The 25725-nt window shown below is 45.1% G+C and overlaps 1 protein-coding gene across 1 annotated transcript in view; it reads right to left on the bottom strand.

Annotated features, from left to right (window-relative positions):
* The window catches only part of EGFLAM (EGF like, fibronectin type III and laminin G domains), a 207303-nt gene that overhangs the window by 13957 nt on the left and 167621 nt on the right, over nucleotides 1-25725 (bottom strand). Inside the window, exons 14-19 of the mRNA XM_037799260.1 lie at nucleotides 21862-21987; nucleotides 20685-20928; nucleotides 14161-14272; nucleotides 10385-10501; nucleotides 7385-7565; nucleotides 702-780 (exon numbers count right to left, since the gene is read on the bottom strand). Coding sequence (XP_037655188.1) covers nucleotides 702-780; nucleotides 7385-7565; nucleotides 10385-10501; nucleotides 14161-14272; nucleotides 20685-20928; nucleotides 21862-21987 — 859 coding nt within the window. The remainder of the gene's footprint in view (nucleotides 1-701; nucleotides 781-7384; nucleotides 7566-10384; nucleotides 10502-14160; nucleotides 14273-20684; nucleotides 20929-21861; nucleotides 21988-25725) is intronic.

The raw sequence follows: 25725 nt of genomic DNA, 5'->3' as shown, positions 1-25725 counted from the left end.
ACTCTTGTTCCTTGAAAAGTCACCAAACTCCATCCTAAGAGCTGGACACCTTTGCCTTAGACGTTAACTTGCAGTGAACCTGAAGAGAAAGGAAGATTCTAGAGATGATTGTGCTGGGTACAGGGCAGTTCACAGAACTGTGGGGGGTAATGAAAGGGAGAAGGGACAGGCTGGAGGCACTAATGACAAGCGTCAGTGGGTACAGGACTCACCTTGGGCCAATCCTCCCTTTGCCGTGTGTCAACAGGCTACTCAAAACCAGGAATCATGACTCCAGCCCAGGGCTGGAGGTGTCTGCCACCAGGGACTGAAGGGTATGGCCATGACTTGGGCAGCTCCCTGGGCCAACCTTTTGAACCCAGATGATGAGAGCCAACAAGTCCCTCACTGAACTGGCCAGAGCCTGAAGAGGGCATTGGACCTTTGTTGATGAAGATAGAACGTAGGTACTAACCTAGCAGAGTTCTGAGTGTTTGTAACAGGGTTGTTTGAAAGGCTGTATTTTTTAAGTTTAGCTTATTTGCTTTGTTTTGTTCCAGTGTCTATGATTATTTTGTATGTTTTTTCCCCCTGAGGCCATCCCTAAACTGCCTTCTTTTAAAAATCATTTTCTGGCATGTAAGATAAGAAAGAGCCCTCAGAAAGATATTGAGAGATTTACCCTCAGGAAGAGAAGGAAGGTGCCTGTTGAAGCTTGTTACCTTTTCAGGATATCTGGATTGTCATATGTCAGGTAACTTCGGCCGATAAACTGCGGGATCTCGATAGCTTCCGTGATCGCTGGGACAGAACAGAAAATGGAGGTTACCTGGCATGTGACTCTCTCAGCCCCACGACTCACCATGTGACAGGAAAATACAAAGACAGCCAGCTCCTGGAACTGTGACAGTTAACAACTTGTCGGCTCCTTCCTCTTGGCTTTACACGCCCTTGGCCAGATTCAGAGCCACCAGGCCTGACGGGCTGAAGTTGGCTTCTGCCCACCGTGTCCTCCTCGGGGGCTCGTGGTCCACTTTTATTGGCCTCAGCTCTACTGAGAGGGCCCTGCGATATGTTGAAATTTGAAGTATAAGGAGCATGTGGGGATATCTCTAGAAGTTCTCCAAGAGAGGCAGAGAAAACGATCCCTGCCAAGCCCACCAGGATTTCTTAATTTGAAGCTACTCTGTCCCTTCAACCATGACCTCAAGAGAGTGGTAGAGTGTGGTGGCTGACACTGTGGCACTTGCCTTTACAAACCATCACCTTCCAATGTGGTATTTCACAAGATCTTCACCACAGTCTCATGAAACAGTAGGGATTGTTTGTGAGGGGATGGCTGGTTATTTCCATTTGACAGAAGAGGAAAATGAGGCACAGAGAGCATCAAAGTCTTGCCCAAGATCATACAGTCAGAAGAACAGCAGATGAGGGCCCCGACTGGCAATCCTTATTCTGGCCCCAGCTCACTCTTTACTGTCTACTAGTTTAGAAAAGTATTTCTTTCTTCCCAACTTCCCATCACCCTGTTTTCCTCAGGAATCACCCGTTTATACAGAATTATCCAAAGAACAGGTTAAGTAGCTGTGTCACAAATTGGGAGGGTAAGGTTGGAGGATTTCTACTAAAGAGATCACAGCAAACCTGTCAGTATGGGTCCCCAGACACAAATTCCTATATTGGCATGCACTCAAAAGAAGGAGGGAGGAAGAGAGAGAGGAAGGAAAGGAGGGAGGAAGGAAGGAAGGAAGGAAGGAAGGAAGGAAGGAAGGAAGGAAGGAAAAAAACAAGGAAGAGAGGATGGGAATTTTAAAAGGTAATTTCTGAGGTAACTGTCCAAGAAATTGTTTCACTGGTCTCGGAAACAGAACAGCTCTGGACAAGGGCCTGCAGGCCTAGGGGACCTATTAGGGACAGGAATGGAAGGTTCTTGCATCTGAAAATTCTGGGCTGTTCCAGCAGTCACTCTCCATTCTGGTTAAAGAGAGTAGGCAAAGGGCAGGGGGGAGAAAGGGAAGTGTGGGGTCGGAGGTGGGGGGGGGGAGGGATACAAATGACAAGAGAATAGGAGAAAAGGAACTGAGCAGAAACAGGAGTGGGAAGTGTGAAACAGAAGGGGAAAGCTGGAACAAGAAGAGGAGAGAAAAGAAATGCCAAGGAAGAAAAGGTGGAGGGGCAGCTGCCTGGCAAGGAAAAGGAGAGCAAGGAAAGCAGAGAAAGGTAGGGGAGAGAATGAACCCTGGGAGATAGAAATAGAAATGAAAAGAAAAGAACAGAGGATGGGAAGGGAAATGAGAGTGGAAAAATGGAGAAGGTGCAAAGCAGCTCTTGGCGGGGATGGCAGGCCCCTAGCTTCAGGATTCTAGTGCTGAGAGAAGAGGAGGAGGAGAGAGAGTCTTTCCCAGAGAGGGTTTGGCTCATCCCCAGGGTGAGAGGCACAGCCAGGGCCCGTCCCTGCTGTTACCGGCATGGACGCTGGGCCTGTGGCCACTGGCCACAGTTCTCCAGTGGTCAGAGACATGCTTGTCACATGTCAGCTCTGCACTTGGAGCTACAGAGGGGTCTGTCTGAGCCCCGTCCAGCTGCCTGCTAAGCCCCCCAAGCTCAGGCACTTCCCAAGGTCCAGCTGGGAGACAAGTGTGTTCTCAGGGTTGGAGCTTCCGGAGGGAGGAGCCCCCCACTCCATGGCTAGGTGCGCCCAAGCTCCCACCCCATTTACCCCGGCTAACCCTCTGCATGTGTTGGCTTCCACGGTGTGCCTGCAGCCTGGCCAGAGTCTGCCCCAGCAGGCCCTGGCACCAGCCCAGAGCGCTTTCATCGTCTCTCATAGGGCTTACTGTACTTACTATTGAGGCAGTAGTTCCCACACTCTGCCCGGTGCCAGCATGAAACAGAACAGGGAGAGTCAGAATTTCACAGTCATTGTAAAATCCCAATCACTTTGGTGGCACGCAGCTCACTTGAAACCGGCCTTGTTTCCCTCACAAAGCCCTGCCTGGGGTCCAGCCTATCTTCCTTGGGAATGTGAACAGGAATCCCAACAGGAACCACTGGAAATCTTTTCCCAGCAGACGCGGGGCATGATCAGCCCCACATAACCCTGCCTCTCCTCTCCCATAGTGGCTTGATGGCAGGGGTGGGGGTGGGCCAAGAAGAGGTTGCTAAAAAGTTGTCTGAGACTTCTGATGCACATTTATGAACAATGCACATTTACTCCAAACCTTGATTCTAGACTTGGGGAAACAGTTCTTTGCTAATTGTTACTTACCTTATTAAAGATTATTACTTTTCTTGGCTCTAGGCTGCATGTGAAAAAGGATGATAAGCCAGCCAGCTGCCTCTTTTCTCTCTGTGGTGGAAAATATCACCCTATTCTCCCTCCCTTTGCAAGATTCCAGAGACCTGGTTATTTTGTGACTAACCAAAGACAGGGACGCCCTCCAGAAATGTCACTGCTGAACACAAAAATGATGAAAATATACTCAGTCTGGTTGGTACATATGGATAAATATAAATTCCATTCTAAAACTTCAGGGATGGAAGTGACTATCTAGCCCTTCCCAGAACACTGTGGTTTGCTTAAATAGTGTACACATGATCATATTTTCAAATACCTACTTTTTTCCTTCGTGTTCTCTTCTGATGGTAGCCTTATGAATGCGTTTGTCAAGATGTGTTTTTTAAATCACTCCTTCTCGTTTATATCTAAGAGCTTGTGCCATCTGGTGATGCAAAAAACACCCCAATGAATAGCAGCCTCCAAGCCAAAAGCCAGGCAGCCCAGGGAAAGCAAATTTTCCACTTGAGGGACTTGCAATTCCCAGTGGGCTATAAAGACTGGAAGGGAGAACTGGCTCTTTCATAAAATCACAAGGCCTCAAGGAAGGAAGGGACCACGGGGGTGTTGTCTCGCTTTCCCCACAACCAAGATTCCTCTCGACATCCCTGATGGATGGCACCGTGCAGCGCTCGCCAATTCACAGGGCAGTACGCTCCGCTGTGGGCAATTCCACAGGTTACAGAATTCTTTATTATATTCAGCTGACTCTGTAGCCACAAAGTTAAAAAAAAAATAATAACTTCTTCTATATTCCTAACTCTTCAATGATCTAAAGACAAATATCTAGGCTAAACATCCTCAATAAAATTCCCTGAACTAGGCCTAATTTATATGTTTTATTAAGCTGTGTTTTTATACACTGAATTCTCCTAATGTAGGGCCTATATTTACCAAAGCTAATTTTTTAAATACATTATAACCAAAAAGAAAAAGAAATAGTCACCCAAATCAGACCCAGCAATATGATGTGAATGTATTAAATACAACTTAAAATGTCCTAAACGGTGCATGTGTGGTGGATCAGTATTGATCGGGCAAAATCTGATCTTTCAGTACTGTGCATCCTTGACAAATACGTGCTTTGCTGCAATAGCTATTTGTGTCCATAGTGTATACCGAGCGGTGCACCTGCTACAGGGAAACAGCCCCATCTTGTGGCCAGCAGGGTCCTGCACAGTCTGGGTCAAACTGTTCTCGGTAATGCAGGGAGAGAAGAGGGAGCAAAAGCTCAGAAGTTCTTTCCGAAGCAGCCTCTGCTACTGGCTGCCAGTATCTCAGGAGAAAACAGCTGCATCCAGTACCCCCCTTGTGGACACTCAGAGAATAGCCAAGGCTCTGACAAGTTCTGCAGAAAAGAGAGCTGCTTAACTTTGTTTACCCAGAGTTAACCAAACTTATTTCACCAAGGAAGTCACCTCCCATTTTTATGTGTGTGACTGATTGTACATGTTTGTGGCTAGTGTGTGAGCCATCCATGAATATTCCTCAGAACTTAGTTTTCTAGATGCACATGCCAAAACTCTGCTTAACTTTTTAGTAACTTATTTAGCAGATAAAAGAGCTGGGAGGGCACAAGATGGGCAAATTTTGATGAGAGTAGAGGAGAAGAAAAAAAGAAACCTCTAAAGATGGGGAGAGTTGTTTTGAGAAAGGAGGTCTTGTTGATACCCCTAAGAGAAGGGGACCTAGGTAATGGGGTCCAACACGCAGCACTGAGGTTGGAGGGGTCCTGAAGTTGGGACAGAGAGGCTCAATTTTTGGTGGTTTCTGCAACTGCAAGGTGTCTCATTGAACCTGAACCTATAGTCATGAAGCTGTAAATGTGAGCATTTTATATCTGTTATGGCAAATGTTCTGCAGCAGGAAATGAGGGTTAACAAGATCACAAATTAGCCTCTCCTTCTTTCTTTAATTCCCAAAGCTGAACATTCATTTGAGCCCAGACTCTAAATATTGACCGTTAGTGCTAGAATATATAGGCAGGAGCAAGCTTGAACTATCTATGGTAACATTGGTAACTTGGAAATTGGAACAGTGCTGTGTGAAATCCAAACCCAATTTTCTGAACAAATGGTCCATTCTGAAAGAAATCTCTGGAAGTATGACCTGTCAGCTAAGCAATGATTTGCTTGTTAGAATTATGTGCTGGTTTGAAACTGTTATGGACCCCAGAAGAGCCATGATCTTTTAATCGAATCTTATTGGGTGGAAACTTTTGGTTGAGTGTTTCCATGGAGATGTGACTCACCCAACTGTGGATGAGACATTTGATTAAATGATTTCCATGGAGGTGCCGACTCTGCCCATTCAGGGTGGGTCATGATTAGTTCACTGGAGTACTTAAGAGAGCTCAAGAGCCAACACAGATGCTGATGCTTGGAGATGCTTGGAGATGCAGACAGAGGGACGTGTTGAGATGCTAAGCTAAGAGATGAAGCCTAGAGTTTGCCCCGGAGAAACTGACAGGACTCCCAGTTGCTTAGAGAGAATCGCCCCAGAAGAATCGAATAGAGAGCTTAGAGAAGCTAAGAGATACAGAAGCCCAGAGATATTTTGGAGAAAGGCATTTTGAAACAACCTGGGAGCAAAAGACCAGCAGATGCCGGCCACATGCCTTCCCTGCTGACAGAGGTGTTCCAAACACCACTGGCCTTCCTTCAGTGAAGGTATCCTCTTGTTGATGCCTTAGTTTGGACACTTTATGCCTTAGAACTGTAATACTGTAACCTAATAAATCCCCTTTATAAAATCCAATCCATTTCTGGTATTTTGCATAATGACAGCTTTAGCAAACCAAAACAAATTATAATCAGGATAATTCACAAATGGATCACTCACTGTTCTTTGGGGGTTCATCCCTAGGAAGAGCGATGTTAAAAATATATTTTATATGACTTGCCATGAAGGTTTCAAGATTCGTTTAAATATAAGAGAGAGGGCTCAGTCTTCAAATTGGCAAACTGTCATCTTCTGTATTTTCTAACAACCTCTCCTACTATTCCATATATCAAAATAGCTACATGTACTTTACTGAAAGTTTTCTTCTAAGCCCTAATTCTGATAAAAATCTGCACCCTGGAAACAAAAAGGAAAGAGCTTAGGCTTGCTACCTTATTTCCTTTAGGCTTGTCTGTCCCCTGTTGTTAGTTCCTGGGCAGGTGAGCCCATGCTGACATTCCAGAGACATATGGTGCAGGGATGGTGGCCATTTGTGGCAGGTCTATTCTTGACACCACAGCCACGGTTTCTGCTTCGAGGAGGTGAGCAAAGCTCAGTCTGGCAGGACTTGTCATCTATGACCTGCCCTGGCTTTCTGACAAGGGCAAGTTGGGAGCCGAGTAGCAACCAAGCATCTGCTAAAGGATTTTATTTTTCTCACCAAGAATAATGGCTAGTGTTGGTTGAGTACTTATCAGACATCTTTTAAATGCTTTAGATGCATTACCTCATTTAATTGATACCACCAACCCTCAGAGTTAGACACAATTGGTCTGATAATTCCCATTTTACAGATGAGGATGCTGAGGCACAGAGGGGTTAGGGAGCATGGAAATAGTACTCTCTAGAAGGTCATTCATACCTAAGTTTGGAGCAACTATGTTTATAATTGGCATTTTTCTGTTTTGGGGCATGGTTTCTCTTAGAGCACTCCCAGGCAGGGTGACCTTCAAAATCTTCAGGGGACTGTGAAGCACAGGTATTCACCTACCCGGACGAGCGCTGACAGTGGCTCAGGGTCCTGGAGACCCCTGCCATATTATGAGTTAATCCTTTGATTGCTAGACCATGAGGGGATGCCCAGGGAAGGAGGCAGGGCAAGGGAATATATTTAGGGGCGGAAAACCTACCTCCTGTTACAAAAGTATTTCAGTGTTTCAATTCTTATTAAATAATTACAGTAATTTATATATAAATAATTATCTAATAATGTATTGAAATTATTAACCAAAATGACCAGTATGATCATACCAGTGTTACCAATTCTTTCTTTAGAACAGTGATTCCCCCAGCAGCCACCCTATTCCTTCCCATCCGGAAGCAGTGCCCGGAGACCCCTGCATGTACCTTTCTGGCAATGCTGCCCCTCGAAGCCCAAGGGGCAGTCACACTCATAGCCCTCCTTCCGGGGTCGGCAGCTGCCCCCGTGGGTGCAGGGGGCCCCCACACAGGGGTGGGCCGCGTTCTCCACGTTCACGCCGGACGTGAAGTCATGCTTCAGGTGGATGGCCCTGTCGTTCAGGATAATCTTGGGGAGAGAAAATGTAAAGAGATTCGGGAATTCAGAACACCTGTTTGCAGCCTTCTGCAGCTTGTCTCTGCACAACATACAACACGACTTCAAACCTGAGCTACTCCGGACTGAGGGAGATGGAAATTAAAAAGCCCAGTTCCTGCTTTTGTAGTCCTGTAAGAGATGCAGGAACTGAAGTGATTACATCTGGAGCTTCCGGAGAATCTGAGGGTAGGAAAGTGTGCCTCTGCTTCTGGAAGCCCTGGCCACTCAAGGAGACGGTAGAGAAGTCCCAGTAATCAGAAATAAGGCTTGGTTCTCAACCTGGCTGCACATTAGAAATACCCAGGCCCAGGACTCTCCCAGACTGACTGAATTAAACTCGCTGAGGGTGGGGTCCAGCCATCAGTAATTTTTCAAAGCTTCCCAGGTGATTCTAAGATGCAGCCCAGGTTGAGAAAGGCTGCTATAAAGCAGAGTTAGGGGGAGCACAAAGCAAAGTGTCATGGAGGCAGACATCAAAGGGGGTGCTACCAATTTTGGTGGCAGTGGAATTGAGAAAAGCTTCACTGTGCAATACCCTGTTATTATGGTTAATTCCTGCATGGTCTTCTAAGACCCCATTAACTGGGCCTCTCCAACTGTCCCATATTTATTCCTGCTGCCCCTTCCCCAACATCCAGAATTCCCTTCCTCACCAAACCTTCCCTGTGATTAAAAAAAAAAGTGAAACTCAGTTCACGTTTTCAGCACACTTTGCAAATCCACAGGGGTAGGTGAGTTCCCTTGCCCTCACCCCCTTTTCCTTGCAATACGGCTCTAGCAAAACTGATAAATTAGAGAGAGAGGTTGTTGGGCTCCCCAGCCCCAAATAAATGGACCAACGTTTGCCAACCTCGGCTCAGAGTGTGTATTTACTTTGAGCTGTTGGTGTTGTCATGTCCCTCAGGCCTTGCAGAACCGGGAGAAGGTGAGAACTCCTCACAATGGAACCCCCACTGTGCAGGGGAGTCTAAGAGGTCAGTGATGGCCCTTCCTGTCACTAATCCATGTTTCCAAAGGCTTGCCCAGGCCTTGGAGAGCACTGGACGAGTTGGGAGAAATATTTGCCAAGGCCTGGGTCCCAGAACATGCTGAGGAGTAGCCAGGATCCTTCTATAATCTCCTCTTTTCATGCTGTGGGTGAAGGACTGTGAAATGGTCATATTTGCCTGGGACAAGCTAAGAATGGCACCGTTCAGTGCAGGATATGCACAGCCAATGACTCAGTCACCAGAAGTGTGTGTGTGGGGGTGGTGGCCTTTCTAAGGAAGAGAGTAGGAAAGGGTGTGTTTGCTGCATGAAGAAGAGAGCAGAGTCAGAGAAGGGCAGGGAGAAGGGTGAAACCTCCCAGCATCTCGGTTTGTGTCACGTTAGGGATTGAATCATGCCCTCTCCCAAGGACATGTTCAAGTACTAACCCCTCCCTGGTCTTGTGGATGGGAACCCAAACTGAATCAGAGTGGGGCCTAATCCAATATGACTGGAGACCTTACAAGCAGAGGAAACTGGGCACAGTAGGAATCAGAGACAGATGGAGACAGACGGCCATGTGACAGAGGTGGAGATTGAGCCACCACCAGATTGCTACAGACTTCAGAGAAAGAAGAATCCAGCCGACATGTTAATTTGGGGCTTCTAGCTTCCCAAACTGTAAGACAATAAATTCCTGTTGTTTAAGCCAATTGGTCTGTGGTATTTTTTATAGCAGCCCTGGCAAACTAAGACATCTCATAAGTACACGTTACAAAGACATAATAAAACATGACCATCCCTACTCATGGGAACGCACTGGTATGAACTGAGGTTCATCTCAACAAAGGGAAACACATCAGTCAGCAAATGTTGATGAGCACCTACCCTGGGCCTGGGATTCAAGGTGAAAAGGATACAGCCCCAGGGTTCCTACCCAGTTCCTGGACATACAAATCATGACAGGAACTCCTTTCACCACCCCTCCTCCCCCTTAGCCTCTCTCATGCTTCACCTCAGGTCTGAAAAGGATCAGTGGCCCACATGCCACCATTGGTCACTTAAGGAAAACAGGATGAGGCTAACATCAGGGACCTGAATACACTTTTCTTTAGCTGCTCTTTCTCCGAGTGTTTAGGGTCCCTGGAAATCATGACTGGTGAGTCAATTCTGCATGTCTGTTGCTTACAGAGCAAATTCTCAAAACTGGAGAGATCATGGGGACCCCCACAAGAAGGAATAAGAGACAAGCATGAGCGGAGTCAGTGTTCCGTAGCTTTTCGCTAGCTGAGTAGTTTTCTCCCTGAACTTTCTAAGGAAGGATGCTTTGCTCTATGCTCCTAAGAGCCTTGTTAGATGATTGATGAACAACAACTGCAAAAGCATGGGAGTAGGGATGGGGCATGAGAGCTGGCTCTTGTCTTGAGCAAACTGCACAGGAACCCCAAAGAGAAGCATAGAGCCAAGAGATGTTATTTGACTCAATTCACCTCCTTCCCTACTGTAGAACCCAGCAACCAATGCCACTGCCTACCTCAGCAATCCCAGGGTATTTTGGTAGGTTTTCTGGAAAAATTCATATTCCTTGAGTGGCACTCATGGAATCTGCTGGGCACAGACCCAAGAGAAGATGTTCTAAGAGAATGGGATTTGAAAGCTATATGGTGAGCATTAAAACAAAATGGGACCTTAAAAATCTTTAAGCTTTCTCAAACTTCTTGTTTGGGTGCAGCAAATTAGACTTATTACAATCCTCAGGTCCAAGGTCCTACATGAAAACTGCAGTCAGAGTCACACAGCCAATATGAAAGTTAAGCCATTACCTTCTGGATACTCCCACTAAATGGCTTGAGGATGCCCGAGTTCTTCTTCACATCATCATAATTGGGGACTCCACCAATAAATATGTCTGTGTTGCACTTAATCTGAGTGAAGCCTCCCTGCCAACAGATTACAAACAGAACACAGTATGACTTTCAAATTGATTAAGACTCTCCAATGTGCCCTGTGCCTGTTAGGGAAACAAATAGTAGAGACAGCCTCAAGACCCATCTCAACAATCTGCCTACATGCTGGATTGACTTTCATGTTGTTTTGCATGGCCACTTACCACCTGTTCGAATGTGAGCAAGAGACTCAGTTTCATCATTTGTAAAATGGGAATCACAATATCTCCCTTACAACAGTGGGGAATGTGGTAGGCTGCGCTGCCGTTCACTGGTCTTTGGTGCCCCTTCTTGTCATATCCCTCCTTGTGGGAAGGTATCTCCAACCTGCTGAGTCCAGATGGCCCCTGTGACTTGCTTTAGCCAATAAAACATTAGCAGAAGTGTGCCGGTTTGAGTGTATTGTGTCCCCCAAATGCCATTATCTTTGTGGTCTTGTGTGGGGCAGAAGTTTTGGTGTTGGTTGGATTTGCTTGGAGTTTGCCCCACCCAGCTGTCGGTGATAATTTTGATGAGATGTTCCCATGGAGGCTTGGCCCCACCCATTTGGGGTGGGCCTTGATCGGTGGAGCTATATAAATGAGCTAACTTGGAGGGAGAAAAGAGAGTGCAGCTGGGAGTGATGTTTTGAAGAGAAGCAAGCTTGCTAGAAAGGAACGTCCTGGGAGAAAGCCGTTTTGAGGCCGGAGCTTTGGAGCAGATGCCAGCTGCCTTCCTAGCTAACAGAGGTTTTCCGGAGGCCATTGCCCATCCTCCGGTGAGGGTACCCGATTGCTGATGTGTTACCTTGGATGCTTTGTGGCCTTAAGACTGTAATTGTAAATAAACCCCTGTTTTATAAAAGCTTATCCATCTCTGGTGTTTTGCATTCTGCAGCATTAGCAAACTAGGACAAGAAGTGACACGAATCACTTCTGGGCAGAAGCTTTCAGAGCCAGGGTGTGGTTTGCCAATCCTTCTCTCAGCCACGATGAAGGGTCAGGGGCTGTTCCTTCAGCCTGGGTCTTGGAGTAAAGCTGCAGCTAATCATTGATGGACATCCACGTGAGTGAGGAATAAACCCTTATTATAAGCTGCTGATATTTTGGGGTTGTGGGTGACTGGTTGCTGGAAGGAATGAATGAGCTACTACTTTGCAAAAAGCTGGATATACACAACCAACATTCCAGGATGGTCAGCTATTGTTATATTCTGGAATGGTAAAGATGGACGCTCTGGTAGCCAAGAGAGAGGGAAAGGCATGGCGGCTGGGAGGCATTTCTTATTATCGACCACGAATGACCAAGAAATTCTTCCATTTAATGCATCCTCAGGGAACTCCCCAAACTCAGTCCCCAAAGCCATCCCCTGCTTCTGGTCATTTTAACAGCCCAAACTCCAGGGGTGGCTAGACAACAAGCAGAGTGGAATAATTAATGTCCAAACTCATTCAAACATAAGCCTTAAGCAGAAAGTTAAAGTATCATAAGATAACATGTAGAAATAAATTAAAATTTTCAGGTCCCTGGGGATGAACACACTTTAGGTAGTACAAAGTATTTTCTTTGATTTATGGTAAAAGAAATATAAATAGCTGCATTCGATCATTTATTCAACAAACATATGTCCCAGGTACTGTGTCATGTGTTGACAAACAATGGTAAAGAGGAAAGAACTGTCCCTACCCTCAAGTGGTTTATAGTGGTGGGAAAGACCACTATAAGATTGGTTGTATATAAGACACTATAAGATAAATAAGCAGGCAGTTGGGGCTAGCACCCTGGCGGTGAGTGTACAGGGAGCTGTGGGTGCACCTGGGTGGGGTGTCTTATACTCTATCCTAGACATAGGGAGTAGAGGAGGTGAACAAGGAAGAGTTAGGGATGTAGAAATTGGAAGAAGTCAGGGCTTGGATGGAATGTGGGTGTTAAGGCAGAGGCAGGAGGGCCAGATCATGCAGGGCCTTATACACGTGCCTAGGAGTTTGAACCTTATGCAAAAAGCAATGGGTTTTAAGCAGGAGAGAGAACAGTCAGATGCATTTTAGGATGATCACTAACTGGAGGGAGGAGAATGGATTTTGGGTCTGGTTGGGGTGGGAAGAGGCGACAGGGAGATCAGAGAGGAGGGTGCTTCAGTTATCTAGGAGAGAGCTCATGTCTCCCTGTCCTGGGAAGCCTCTGTTAATAAACCGAATTGCCTTCGGTCAGTAGCCTTCAGGCAGCTTCTAGGGTTCTTATTTAACTGGAGGGCGGAGGTGTCAGCAAAGAAGCAGAAGGGCTTTCGGGAATTCTAGTGGCGGAGTAGAAAACTCAAGCAGGCAGGAACTGTCACCCCAAATCCGCTCCACAGGTATCTCCCTGTCTTGTCTTTGCTCTTACCTGAAAGCTAAAGTAAGATTAATAAGAGGAAAAGAGGAAGGCTGTAGAGTCAAAGGGATTTCAGAGAAGCACTTTGAAAAAGGCAGTTTTGAAAAAAAGTTTGCAGGGAGAGCTATGGTTGTGTCCAGCACACAGGGTGGGGCCCTATGGGGCGCCAGCCGGTTCCTTTTGCAGGTCATCAAAATCCTTCTGTTGACAAGAGGCAGGGCTGCAGTTGCCACACCCATGTGGGAATGCAGGAAAGAAGCAAACAGACCCCACCAAAGTGAGCCTGCAAAGAAGTGAGGTGCTTCAAATACAGGTTTGAAACCTTGGTTTAGCCGGAACCAGTTTGAGAAGATGAGGAAACCAAGGAGCTGGAGTTTTCTGAAGCCCCAAGAAGCGCTGCCCCTTTTCTAGTCCTGCATAGTTGGACTTAACCCTGGGATGTGGGGACTCCTCAGTGCTGTCAGCTGAGCAATCTGGGGATCAGGTTCAGTCTGGACACAGACACTTATTTAGCCCCAAAAAGCGTACACTGGCCTCTGCCCCAGGCTGCCCCTTTGAACAGGGTAGTGGGCAGCTCGAGAGCAAAATCCCCTGGGGGGAGACCTGATTGAGGCTCAACTCATGGAGATCAGGCACGGTGCCTTCCCACTCCTGGCTCACAGCAGCCCCAAGACTACAATCAAATGGACACACACACAAACACACTAGCCCTACCTTCCCATCTGTTTGCATTTCTGTCCAGGTGGGTGGGTCTCCAGTCAGCTCCATCCATCCAAACCCAGTTCAGAAAGTCAAAAGGGAGAGCATCAGCTCCACCATCTTGGTTTGTCTCATTCCTCCAATGTGGTGGCAAGAGAAACTCTCAATTTCCCCTTGATGTTTCCTCTTCACTTAGCTTCATAATCAAAGGCCTTATTGCTACTATTTATAAACACTCCCAACCTCAGCTCTTGTTCCTGTTTTATAGGTGATTGTAGACTGGAGGGATGCAGTGATTTTTTGAATCTACATGATTAAGCCAACATACAGCCATGTCTATACTTGTAAGCTTCTAATTCTGTCTTGGGCTAAAGCCAACTTTTAGTATTTTCTGGATTGTACCAGAAGTGACTCCTGTTCCTCCTTTAAATTACCTGTCCCTCAACAAATAGCATGTCCAGGGTGGGTGTGGGTGAATGGGATTTCAACCCAGGCAGTCTTGGACTGGAGTCTGTGTGCTTAACCACTATGCCACACCATGACAAGCAAAAGACAGTAACCAGGTTTCACACTAAGCATCAGGAGAAAAGAGTGTGTCCTTCTTACCTCTGCCATTCCCTCCACTACCTTCTGCTTATCCACCTGTAAGATACCGTTCTTCGCCGTGCGAGACACACGCAGCTCATGCCAATGGCCTAGGGGTAGGGAATCTTCACTCCTGTTGAAGGAAAGAAACTGAGCATGGATTAGTGTGGTAGATTGAATCATGTACCCCAACAAAGGACATGTTCTTTATCTTAATCCCATGTTGCTGTGGGTGTGAACCCATTTGGAAATAGGACTTTTGAAACACCATTATTAGTTAAGTTGTGGCCAAACTGAATCAAAGTGAGTCTTAATCCATATTTTAGGAAGCCTATAAAGAAAGGAAATTCAGACACAGTCAGTGCATAGAAACTAGAAACCAGAAGAAGCCCAAAGGCATAGAAGCCAGATGTGAAAGACAGGCACAGGAGGAGACCAAAGACATCACTATGTGTTGGAGGTAGAAATGCAAGTCAAGGAACCTCAAGCATTGTAGCAAGATATCACCTGACTGCTACAGACCAACTGAGAGAAAGCATGACCTTGCAAATGCCTTGATTTGGGACTATCTGTCCTTTAAAACCATGAGCCAACGCATTCTGGTTGTTTAATCCAACCCATTGTGTGGTATTTGTCATTCAAGTTAGCTTTTGGTACTGGCAGTGGGGTGCTACTATTACAAATACCTAAAAATCTGGATGTGGTTTTGAAACTGAGTTATTGGTAGAGTCTGGAAAAAAAGGCCTAGATTGCTGTGAAGAGAGCTATAGAGAAAATTTTTATCATCTTAGAGAATATTTATATCATTATTGGGGATTCAATCATGTCCCCCACAAAAGGCATGTTCAGGTCCCAACCACTGGTCCTGGGGGTGAGAACCCATTTGTGTATAGGACCTTTGAAGATATAATTAGTTAAGGTGTGCCCAGACTGAATGAGGATTGCCCTTAATCCAATATGGCTGAAGTCCTTATAAGCAAAGGAAATTACACACAGAAAATAAAGACATGGGAAGCAGCCAGAAGCTGGAAGTCAATGGAACCCAGAAGAGAAAGGAGAAAACACCGCCATGTGCATTGCCATGTGACAGAAAAGCCAAGGACCCCCAAAGATTGCAGGCCAGCCAGAAGATAACAACCCTGTTGAGGAAGCAAGCATTCTAGCCTCTGAAATAATAAAATAATAATGAAATAATAATAATGACTCCTGTTGTTTTGAGTCAACTCATTGTATGGTGTTTGTTTTACCATCCAGGAAACCAAAACAATCATCATGAACAGAATGCTGGCAGAAATATGGACATTAAATGTGCTTCTGGAGGAAATGGTGAATGTATTATTAAAAACTGTAAGAAAGGAGATCTGAGTTTTAAAGTAGCAGACAACTTGGTAAATTGTATTCTGGGATCAGATGGAAGTAGAACTTGTAAGTGATGAACTTGGGTAATTAGCTGAGGAGATCTGCAAGCAAAGTATGGGAGGAGCAGCCTGATTACTCATTGCTGTTTACAGTAAAATGCGAGAGGAAAGGGATAAACTGAAGACTGAATTGGTAAGCATAAATGAACAAGCAATTGATGATTTGGAAAATTCTCAGCCTATCCAGACAGCATGCTCTGAGACTAGGGCGAGAAGCAGCTCTATCAGGGCCCTCCCTGAGCTTCCAGGAAGTGAGTTCCCAGAGAATGAGGTACCAACAAGGGTTTGGCTGAACAGCTGTTTGCTAAGAAAGAAGTCCAATATTGGAAATGCATTTATTCAGGAATATCTATGGACGGTCCTTTCTGATGTCTTGGACCCCTTAACTGCACACAAAACTGATATGGTTCCTGAGAATTTTGTATGAGCAGAAGCACTACCAGCCTGGACTGAAAGGGGCAGAGATGGGATAAAATGAGAGAAAAATCACTACAGGGCAAAACCATGGAAGAAGAGGTCTGGAACCAGTAAGATCTCAGGCCAAGAGAGAGCACCTTCTGTCCTGGAGCTTAGAAGAGGTGGGTCTTCTGTCCCGATGTTCAGGGAAAGTGTGGGCACCACTTCAATGTTTCGAGAGGTTAGAACTAATGCCCCAGCATGTGGGGAGACCTTGGCCACCAGCCCAGGGCTTAATGAGTGTGAGGCCTATGCCCCATATTCAGGAAAAGCCTGAAAATTGGTAAGAACAGATCCACTGACAGCCTGGACTAAAAGTGACAGAGAAAGGGCAAACTGAAGGAAGACCAACTTCAAGGGCAGAACCATGGGAGCGGATATCTGGGCCAAAGACATCTCCTAGAGCCAAGAATGCAGGTCCACTTATGTGTGTGGAAAGGGTGGGTCCACCCCTGTGCTTGTTTGGAGGGGGCGGGCCTTCCATCCCATTGTTCAGGGAGAGTGCTGCCACTCCAATGCTTGGAGATGATGGGCTTGTGCCCTACAGAGAGCCTGGCCACAATCCAATGCTCAGAGAGTGTGGATCCTGCACCCCAGTGTTTGGGAAGAGTATGGTCACTGCAGAAGTGCTTGGAAGGGGTGGCGCTGCCACTCCATCAGGCCCGGAGGACAAAGCATGGATCAAAAGATGATTCTCAGACCTTGGAATATAATGGAGCTTGCCTTGCTGAGTTTCAGACCTGCTTGGGACCCATGACCCTGTTTTCCTTCTAATTTTTCCCTTCCGGAATGGAAATGTCTATCCTATGCCTGCCTATCTTTGAATTTTGAAAGCAGATCACTTATGTTGTAGGTTTTGCAGGCCCACAGATGGAGAGGAATTTTGGCTCAGTATGGACTACATCTATAACTGATTTTGATGAGACTTGGGCTTAAAGTTGTTACTGAAATGGCTTAAGGCTTTTGGAATGTTGTGTAGGGATGAATGTATTTTTCATGTAGGAAGAATGTGCCTTTTGGGGGCCTAGAAGGCTGACCGTGGTGGATTGAATCATGTACCCCAACAAAAGACACATTGTAATCCTAATCCATGTTTCTGTTGGTGTGAACCCGTTTGTAAATAAAACCTCTTGGAGATGTTATTATTAGTTAAGGTGTGGCCAAATTGAATCAGGGTAGGTCTTAATCAATATTACTGGGAGGCCTTACAGAGACAAGAAATTTGGATGCAGTTAATTGGCAGAAACCAGAAAATGGAAAAAGACAGAAGATGCAGAATCCAGAAGTCAGAGAAAGCCACAGAAGCAGACCAAGAACATTGCCATGCAACAGAGACAAAGATGCAAGTCCAGGAACCCAAGAATTGTTATAAACCATCATCTGATTGCTACAGACTCCAAAAGAAAGCATGGCCTTGCCAGTACCTTGATTTGGGACTTTGGGCCTCTGAAACCAAGAACCAATCAATTCTTGTTATGCCAACCAATTGTGTAATAATATTTGTCACAGTGGCCTTGGCAACCTAAGACTGTTAGCATCACTGATTTTATGGATAATGTTCACCAATCTATCTCTGATTAAATGGATGTCAATCTTAGACACCTCAATCTATTCTGTAAAAAAACAAAAAAACAAAAAAACACAGTAATTCATGCTTAGTAACAATAAGAGTACTAGCTACCATTTACTGGACCACTTCATTCGAAGAGCACTGCATTTATATTTATTATTTTATTTATTCCTTACCACAAGCCTGAAGCCTGAAATGTCAATATGCTGAGCCTAGTTTTCTAGATAAGGAGTGGCACAAGGACAAAATGTGATCATAATTTTGCTTTGAAAAAGACAAAAAGATTACATGGGCCAAGGCATACAAAATAAAAAACAAGATTCCTTGATGCCTGATGTCTGCAGCATCCTTTGACTTGCATGAAAATATAAAATGGATTGGTGGATGGGTAGAGGGATGGAAGGATGGACAGTTATATGATAATGCAAATATATCAAAATGTTAATTATAGTACATGGGGTGGGTGTAAGGAAGTTTCCTGTACAGCTCTTTCCACTTTTGTGCATGTTTAAAATTCTTCATAATTAAACTGGGGTGGGAGGACAGATGGCATGTTTTCTGATGTTGTGACAAGGAGTAAAACAACTTTAAAAACGCTATTATTAATTCAAGGTGGAGGCAAATGAAGTTTAAATGATACGTATGGAGCTTTTCACCTGTTTCTATTTAGCGTGAGGTATACAGGAGGAGTGTAATTACTGCATTTGCGTTTCTAACAATGCCTAGTTCCTGGCCCTCACTGAACTTCCTAATATTTTTTGGCCCTGAATCGTCTTTAGAAAACCATCAGGAATACCAATGGATGTGATTATTGGAAGGTCATCACCTCCTAACTTGATTTTTTTGCTCTGGCAAATGCTTTTGTGATTTGTCCTTAGCAATTAGAATTTAATCACCTTGGCTAAATCAATATGCAATAAAGCTACAAGCTGCACTTGTTAAGTGGTCTGTCTCTGTAACAACAAACAGCGTCGTGGTCGTGTTCCTGTTCTGCAGGGGTCACTCCCTGTCAATACATGGCTCTCCTTGGCACAATTACATTGATTGTGGCCATAAAGGCTCATTTCTATTGTCTACGTTTTTAAATCAAGCGCACGATAAATTTGACCACTTCAGCCTCTTCTAAAGTTAAAATGATTTGGTCAATTCCACAACTTCCCGTGGTTGTTCAGGGCTTCACTTAATTTTCTTAATTAAGCAGGAAGTCTTTGAAATGGCTTTCAAAGTAAAGAGCTTCCAAAGGGCATCTGGAACGCCAATGATGATCGCTGTTACCAGGCTCACGTTTGAGAATGGATGGGACAAGGGTACAGATGATGGTGTGTTCCTTGGAAACTCTGAGAATGTGCCTCCTTTTAATCATGCCTAACTCTTAAAGAGTATTTTCCCAATAGCCTTTCTTAAATGGCAGGGGAATAGTAATTTATACGTTTTCTAAAAATTTTAAAAACACCTATCGTCAAAATGTAGGCATGGAGTTATCACATAGAGAAATGCCAGACTTCCGAGGGTCCCATGTGCCTGTGACCGCACAGTCTGAGCTGCCTCTGCAGAGGTGCAGGGTGGAGAGATGCTGTCTGTCCAGGAGGAGGGACGACCCTCTCCTGCCTCTTTCAGGTCATTCATTATCCAGGAAGAAATCATTTGAAAGTACAAGGTGATAATCAGGGTGTCTTCCTTTTTCAACTTGACGTATAATTTGAAGTGAATTGCTTAGGCTGTTTTGCATAATCATATGTAAATTGAATCAATTACCCACCAGAGTCGTCTTGAGAAATAGAATGTTTTTACATCAGTAGAGATGCAAAAATATTTGTCTGCCCCCCAAGGTGGGAGGTGTCACTGAGGTATAGGAATGCAGCCACAGGGAAAAAAAAACAAACCGTCCTTTGTAACAAATGTTGAAACCCAATGCAGCGAGTATTTCCCATCAGCTATGAGGAATGATCGGCAGTTAAGAGCAATGTACAGTAGTAACATCTCACCCACATACGCCTTCTAAAAATGACAGTCCAGCAATAGGACTAGTGATTGAACAGAGCCCGCAATTTCCTTAGAAACAAAGCAAACTGATTTCCTGCTGCAGGGCACCATTGAGAAAAACATCCTAGTGAGTTTCAAAGGAGATGAATCAGACACATGTATGAACCAGAAGCAGGTCTGCAGGAGATCAGTGGGCCTTGGGCTTGAATGTTAAAACCACCAAGGGGGAAACACAGTGAGAAGAGGGAGACATAAACAAATAAGACAAAAACATATGCACCGACCAACCACAGGTTCCAAGGGACTCAAAAAGATATTGACTCACTGCCTAGGAACAATTGATCTACTAAGTAAATTAATAGTACAAACTAGACAATAAGAGGAAAGTTTTGACTACTCAGAACTACCTCCGCAAATACCAGCAAGTTCTTTAGAAGCACCTGTTTACTGCCCTGATCCTGGAAACATTCATCACACCCTTCCTTTCCAGACTGGTCAGGGAAGGGGACTTTGTCTTTGCATTGGTGATGATTCATTGTCAGATTCCTTTCTATCCAGACCAGTGAGTAAGAGACTGGGTGCTTTTGCCTGGACAGTTTCGAAATGATTAGTTACTGTCAAGGAAATGGTGCCAGGGAACATCAAAATTTAAAGGACATTGCTGTTTCCAGGGAACGTCAAAATCTAAAGGACATTGCTGTTTATTAAATATCCCTTCATACTTTTTTTACTAGTTGACATATCTTTGTTGAATACCCACTGTGTGAAGCTCTGTGCAAGATGCTGATTAATTACTACTTAAGTCAAGTTTCTCCTGACAACATTGCAGAGCCTCTGGTGGAAATAAAGGCAGCTTTGCTCCCACCTGAGGCAAGCCCATTTTCCATAGTTTGAAGCAGAGAATTGCTACGTCCTGGGGAGTTATTTGAAAAAAGCAAAGTTTGCAGGCGGGAGAAGCCTATCTCATCTCTTATGAATCCGGACAGGTTTCAGAAAAGATAATCTTGCAGGGGAGACAGGAAGAGTAAAAGCTGTTGGATGGCAATTTGATCTTTCTTTCCAAAGTGGCTGCTGATTGGCTTTTTGGGGGAAGGGGACCCAGAAGGTCTCAGCCTTACCTGAGGACACCTGTTCCAGAACCACAGTCAAAGCGGAACTCCACATGGCTGCCTGCCATGTTGATGGACAGGAAGTCTTTGCTGTCCGTGTCATAGCTGTATAGGAGAACGCCGTCTCCTGAGTCTGGCCGAAATGTGATCTCAAACTCCATGAAGGAAAGGTAATGCTGGGGCTCCAGTGGCCACGGAGTTGCTGCATAGGACCTCAGGGCCTCGCTGAATTGTGGGATGGCCAGGGTGAATGCTGAAGAAACAAGCATGTCATTAGAAATCCCTCTGCGGCAGAAAAGGGGGCTGGTTGCTCACCCACAGCCATGTTCTTTTCCTCCTGGGCACAGAGTTAAACTACATTTCCCAGCTGCCCTGCAGTTCGGTGGGTGGTATGACCAAACTCTGGACAAAGAATGTGGAGGGACATTATACCCCAGTTCTGACCCCCGTAGCTTCACTCCATCCTCCATGCTCTTTCTCTTCCCTGCGGCTGGATACAGGAATTAGTGGAGGATCATCCAGTGTTAAAAAAAATGTTTCCCCTAGTATGGTGCCTCAGATCTAAAGCTGAATTACCAGTGGAGGAATTTGACTGGCTTTGTGGTCTTAGCCCCAGTTTCATTTCTTTTATTTTAAATTTTGGAATTCTGGAAAAGTGATGGCATGTTTTTCCAAAATCTTTTGGTTTTCTGTATGGTTTTCCAAAATCTTGTACATGTTCAGTTATTATGTGTGTGTTCATTTACTGCTGAGAGGTAAAATAATTCTGCAGAACACTACAAAGAAGAAAAATAACACTTTTGTCCCATCACAATATTAATACTTCTGTATACACACTTCCAATCTTTTCTCAAAACCTGTCAGATATTCTAAAGAGCAGGAGCTTTAAATGCTACCAATTCAGTCTGATACAAACCATACAAATACGGGTTTTTAAAAGTTATTTGAGGACCAAGAGGAGCCCATGCTTGCTTTGCCTAGAAGCATCTTAAAATGAACAAATCATTGGTTCCATGCTTTGGGATACACCCACCTAATAAAAAAGATCCTCCCATCTCTCCTGATGAAGCAACATTCATCCTATCAAAATGTATGGGGCTCTGCTAAGAAGTAGATTGGCAAAAAATTACATCAACCATGAATTAACATGCAGACAGAAAATGTCATCAACTCATTTATTTCTTACCGTCTTCACAGTGTCGACCTTTAAACCCAAGGGGACAGAGGCAAATGTAGGAGTCGGCTTTGACTGCTGTGCAGGTGCCACCATTGATACACGCGGCCTCGTCACAGATGCCACTGCTGCATTCCCCTAAGAACAGGAATCACAAAGCCCATTTATCATGCGTGCCAGTCCAAGGCAATGGGGCTGACCACTCCAACAGGTCATAGTTTTAAATAAATACATCTTGGTGCCTATGCCTGTTGATTTGAACCCAACACAACTGCTAACTGGCTTTCAGGATAAGTGGAAGTTTCCTTCATTTTAATTTGACTTTGGCTTGTCGTTTATGAAGAGACTCAGAGACTCTTTAAGACATGGTAGATGCAATAAATCAAATAATAAATTGTCGGGCAATTTTATGACTCTGACAAGGATGACTGAGTTGTTTCTGCCTTAATTAATCTCTTGGTTGTTCCCACAGGGTGCATCTCAATCCCTCCAAATGTCACCAGAGTGTTGATGTTAAAAGCACTCTAATTTGTGCAACCCCAATTAGCTTAAGTGCCACCACCTCATTGGTTCAAAGTTGAGGCGGCGAGATGAGCACTGAAGGAGTTAAGCAGCCATGGCTGAGCTTCTTAACTGGCCTGAGCTGTTGATGCCTCTGTCTGGAGGGGTGGGAGGAGGCTCCATGACCTCTTAGCATGTGGGTTCCATAATCCCTATTTCAACCTCCAAAATTGCAGTTTTGTAAGGGACAGGAAGGTGCCTTAAAGTAAAAAGTGGTGAAAGGGTCAACATCAGATGGGTTGGTTCTCTTTATCAAACCTATTACAGAGGACCAATGAGAGATACACTTTGTAATGTTTCAAGTGTACATAATGAGATGAAGTGAAAAAAGAAACCTGGCTCTTCTGGGTTGCTTTGTTTCTGCTTTTGTGGCCTTCCTTGTCGCCTTGCATATAAGAAATAAGACAGATGGGCAATACCCTCTGACCCAGAACTACATAGGTGAGTACAAAACCTTTTTCTTGGGATGGAGATAAACAGGGCGAGTCTCTGATTGGGCCATGAAGGGTCCAGCTCTGCCCGCATCAGCCCCTAATGTTCCACGTGATGCTCTACCTGCTTCCATTTAATAGCATGAGCTGGCAGCCCAACTCCCTCGATACAAAGAGCCCTCCTTGGCCTGACTGTGTCATCCAGCAGGGTGAATCTCTTATCTTTTCCTCATCAGCCATCTGTGTTTGCTGAATTGATCCAGCCTTTTCTTTTCATAAAGCCTCAGTGGGAGGGGGAAAGGCTCAAAATACAGTGTGTACCCAGGAAAGGAAACTGATTTGAGGGGCTCATAGCAGAATTTACCTAATGGCCTTCCAAATGGCTCGCCACCATAGCTGGAGTGAGACGGCACCTGAGAATTCCAGCAGGGGGCCACTGGACATTCAGGCAGAAGTGACCAATGGTCTCTGTTCAGCCACAGCCCCTGAGAATGGTACCAGCATTCACAGGCTACAAGGAGTGGCTGGCTTGGATATCAGGGAGTCAGATTTCACGGGGCCTTCCCACTCCAACAGTTCCTGTGGGTTGAGATTCTCCTCAGAGAAGGACTTGTCCACACAGGAAGAAGTGGGATCCTTAGCTTATTTTAAATACACATGGAAGAAATTCCTTTCAAATCTTCTGTGTTGTGACTTTTCTTTTTAAGAGGAGAGAGGGGATAGGGGTAGGGTGAAGGCCAGCCAGAGTTGCTTGCTAGATGAAAGCACTGTTTCAGCAAGATTGGTCTGTCAATGGGATACAAGATAGACTGGTGAATGATGGGGTATGAAAGAGGAAAGAAATCCTAGTGGGAGATAAACAGGGACTGCGTAGGGTGATAGCAGGGGAAATGGAGAGAGAGTAAAGGATCAAAGAGACACAGGGAAAGAAGAAATGGCTGGTTCAATCCAGAGGTGGAAGGAGGAGAAAGCCCTCAAGGTTTCTGGCTTGACCTCAAGGTTTCTAGCTTGGAAGACTGAAAGACTGGTGGTAAGGGTGAAACATGAGGAAGGCTGTCAGCAGGAACTGGTTTCTGAGAAGCAGAGTTCACGTTTGCCCAATTTAAGGGTAAGGTGACTGGAAATCAGTGCTGTGCCCAGGAGGCAGGAAGGGATCTGTGCACAGGTGAGGCCTGGGGCGGGGTGGGGGTGGGACTGTGGGTGACCTGGACTCTAAGAATGGAGGATGAAAGGGTCCCATGGGGCTCCCAGGCAACTGGAGAAGGGCAAGAGGTTAGCAGAGAAGACAAAGCAGAACAGCATGAAGAGCCCGGAGGACCCAGAAAGGGCAGGTTCATGGAAGCTCAAGGAAGAACAGGCATAAAGAGAGAAGTTGCTGTGAGCTAATCTTGCCAGGAGGTCCAGGAGGACAAGCTGCTGGGTTTTGTAAAAAGAAGGCCACTCATTGCTTTAGGAGAAGAGTTTTGGTGTGTGGTAGAGGGCAGAAGAAACCCCATCATAGCAGGTTCAGACAGGGGGCCTGGAAGGGTTGCCAGAGTCAGGCCTTAAAAGAAAGGAGAGAGAGGTTCCCAGAGTTCCCAGACTAGACCAGTAGCAAGAACGTGGGAAGGATGGCAGTTACTGAAGCAGAGAAGACCTGAGCAAGTTTGAATTAGCTAGAGTAAGCGGCCCATGACCTTCGATAGGAAAATGTTACACACATCTTTATTTTCCCTTACTTCTAATTGGAATTTAGTATTTCCTTCATTTAGTCCTCTAGTACTAACAGTTCTTATGACTTGGGACCAACAGCCCTCACTGTTATTTTCATATCCATTCCATTTGTTGCAGATATCACAAAATATCATTTATGGTCATCATTACTTTGACCTCATGGTAGTTATTATACCCACCATTAAACAATTGTATTCTTTAATACTTTATAAAGAAGCACATCTATTATTATACCAGAACTTTAAAAATATTTTATGGCTGTGTTTCAATATAATTATTTTCCTTTAAAATATTATGTATCTTATTCTTTGGATTTTAAAAAAAATGTCTGAGAAGAGATCCATGTACTTCTCCAGCTGCCAAAGGGGTCTGTGGCATAAAAGAGTTTAAGGACCCTGGAGCTACTGCAAGGTGAGAGAATCAGGGCAGCAAAACCCCAGGAAAGTAGGAAACGGTGAAGGCATGTTGCAGATGAATAGGTTAGTTTTAGAGAGGAGTAAAACTTTCAACCCTGAGACTGGGAGGAAGGATGAGAGGGTAATTGCAGGGTTATGCATATACAGAGCTGGCTAAACTGCATTCATCAACATATAAAGTAACTTTATCTTGATGCCTACTATATAACAAGTGTGACGGTGGGTTTATGCTAGATAGTGAGACAAGGGACAGGAGAGACATTGGGCTCCTATGGATGGCAAGGAGGTGGAACCCACCGGGTGGAGAACACTAAGGAGGCCGTGAACGGAGCAGCCTCCCTGCCCTTCTTCCCCTATCCATAACCAGGGCCTGTCTACTTCCCTTCCAAAGATCAGTCAAGGCAGTCCACATGTCTACTGCCACTGTCACCCTGGATCAAGCCATCATCATCTCTCATCTGGACTTTGGCCATAATCTCCTAACTGGCCTACAGGTACCCACTGAATAACCCTTCCAATAACCCATGTACAGTCAGAGGGATCTTTCCAAAACACAAACCAGATCATATGACCCATCTACCCCTCATACACCACTGGAATAAGCCATTCCCTCTGCTCTTCCCCCTTCTCCCCACCTTTTAACTGCTACTCTTGCTTCAGTTTTCAGCTTCACACCATTGCTCGGAAATGCCTTCCCTGATCCCCAGACCAGGAATTCTCCCTATTATATACTATTATTGCAGTAACATTTCTCC

The sequence above is a fragment of the Choloepus didactylus genome, chromosome 11 (assembly GCF_015220235.1).
Source record: "Choloepus didactylus isolate mChoDid1 chromosome 11, mChoDid1.pri, whole genome shotgun sequence".
NCBI lineage: Eukaryota > Metazoa > Chordata > Mammalia > Pilosa > Megalonychidae > Choloepus > Choloepus didactylus.
Note: the sequence above shows the minus strand (reverse complement) of the source record. Positions and strands in the feature narration are given on the sequence as shown.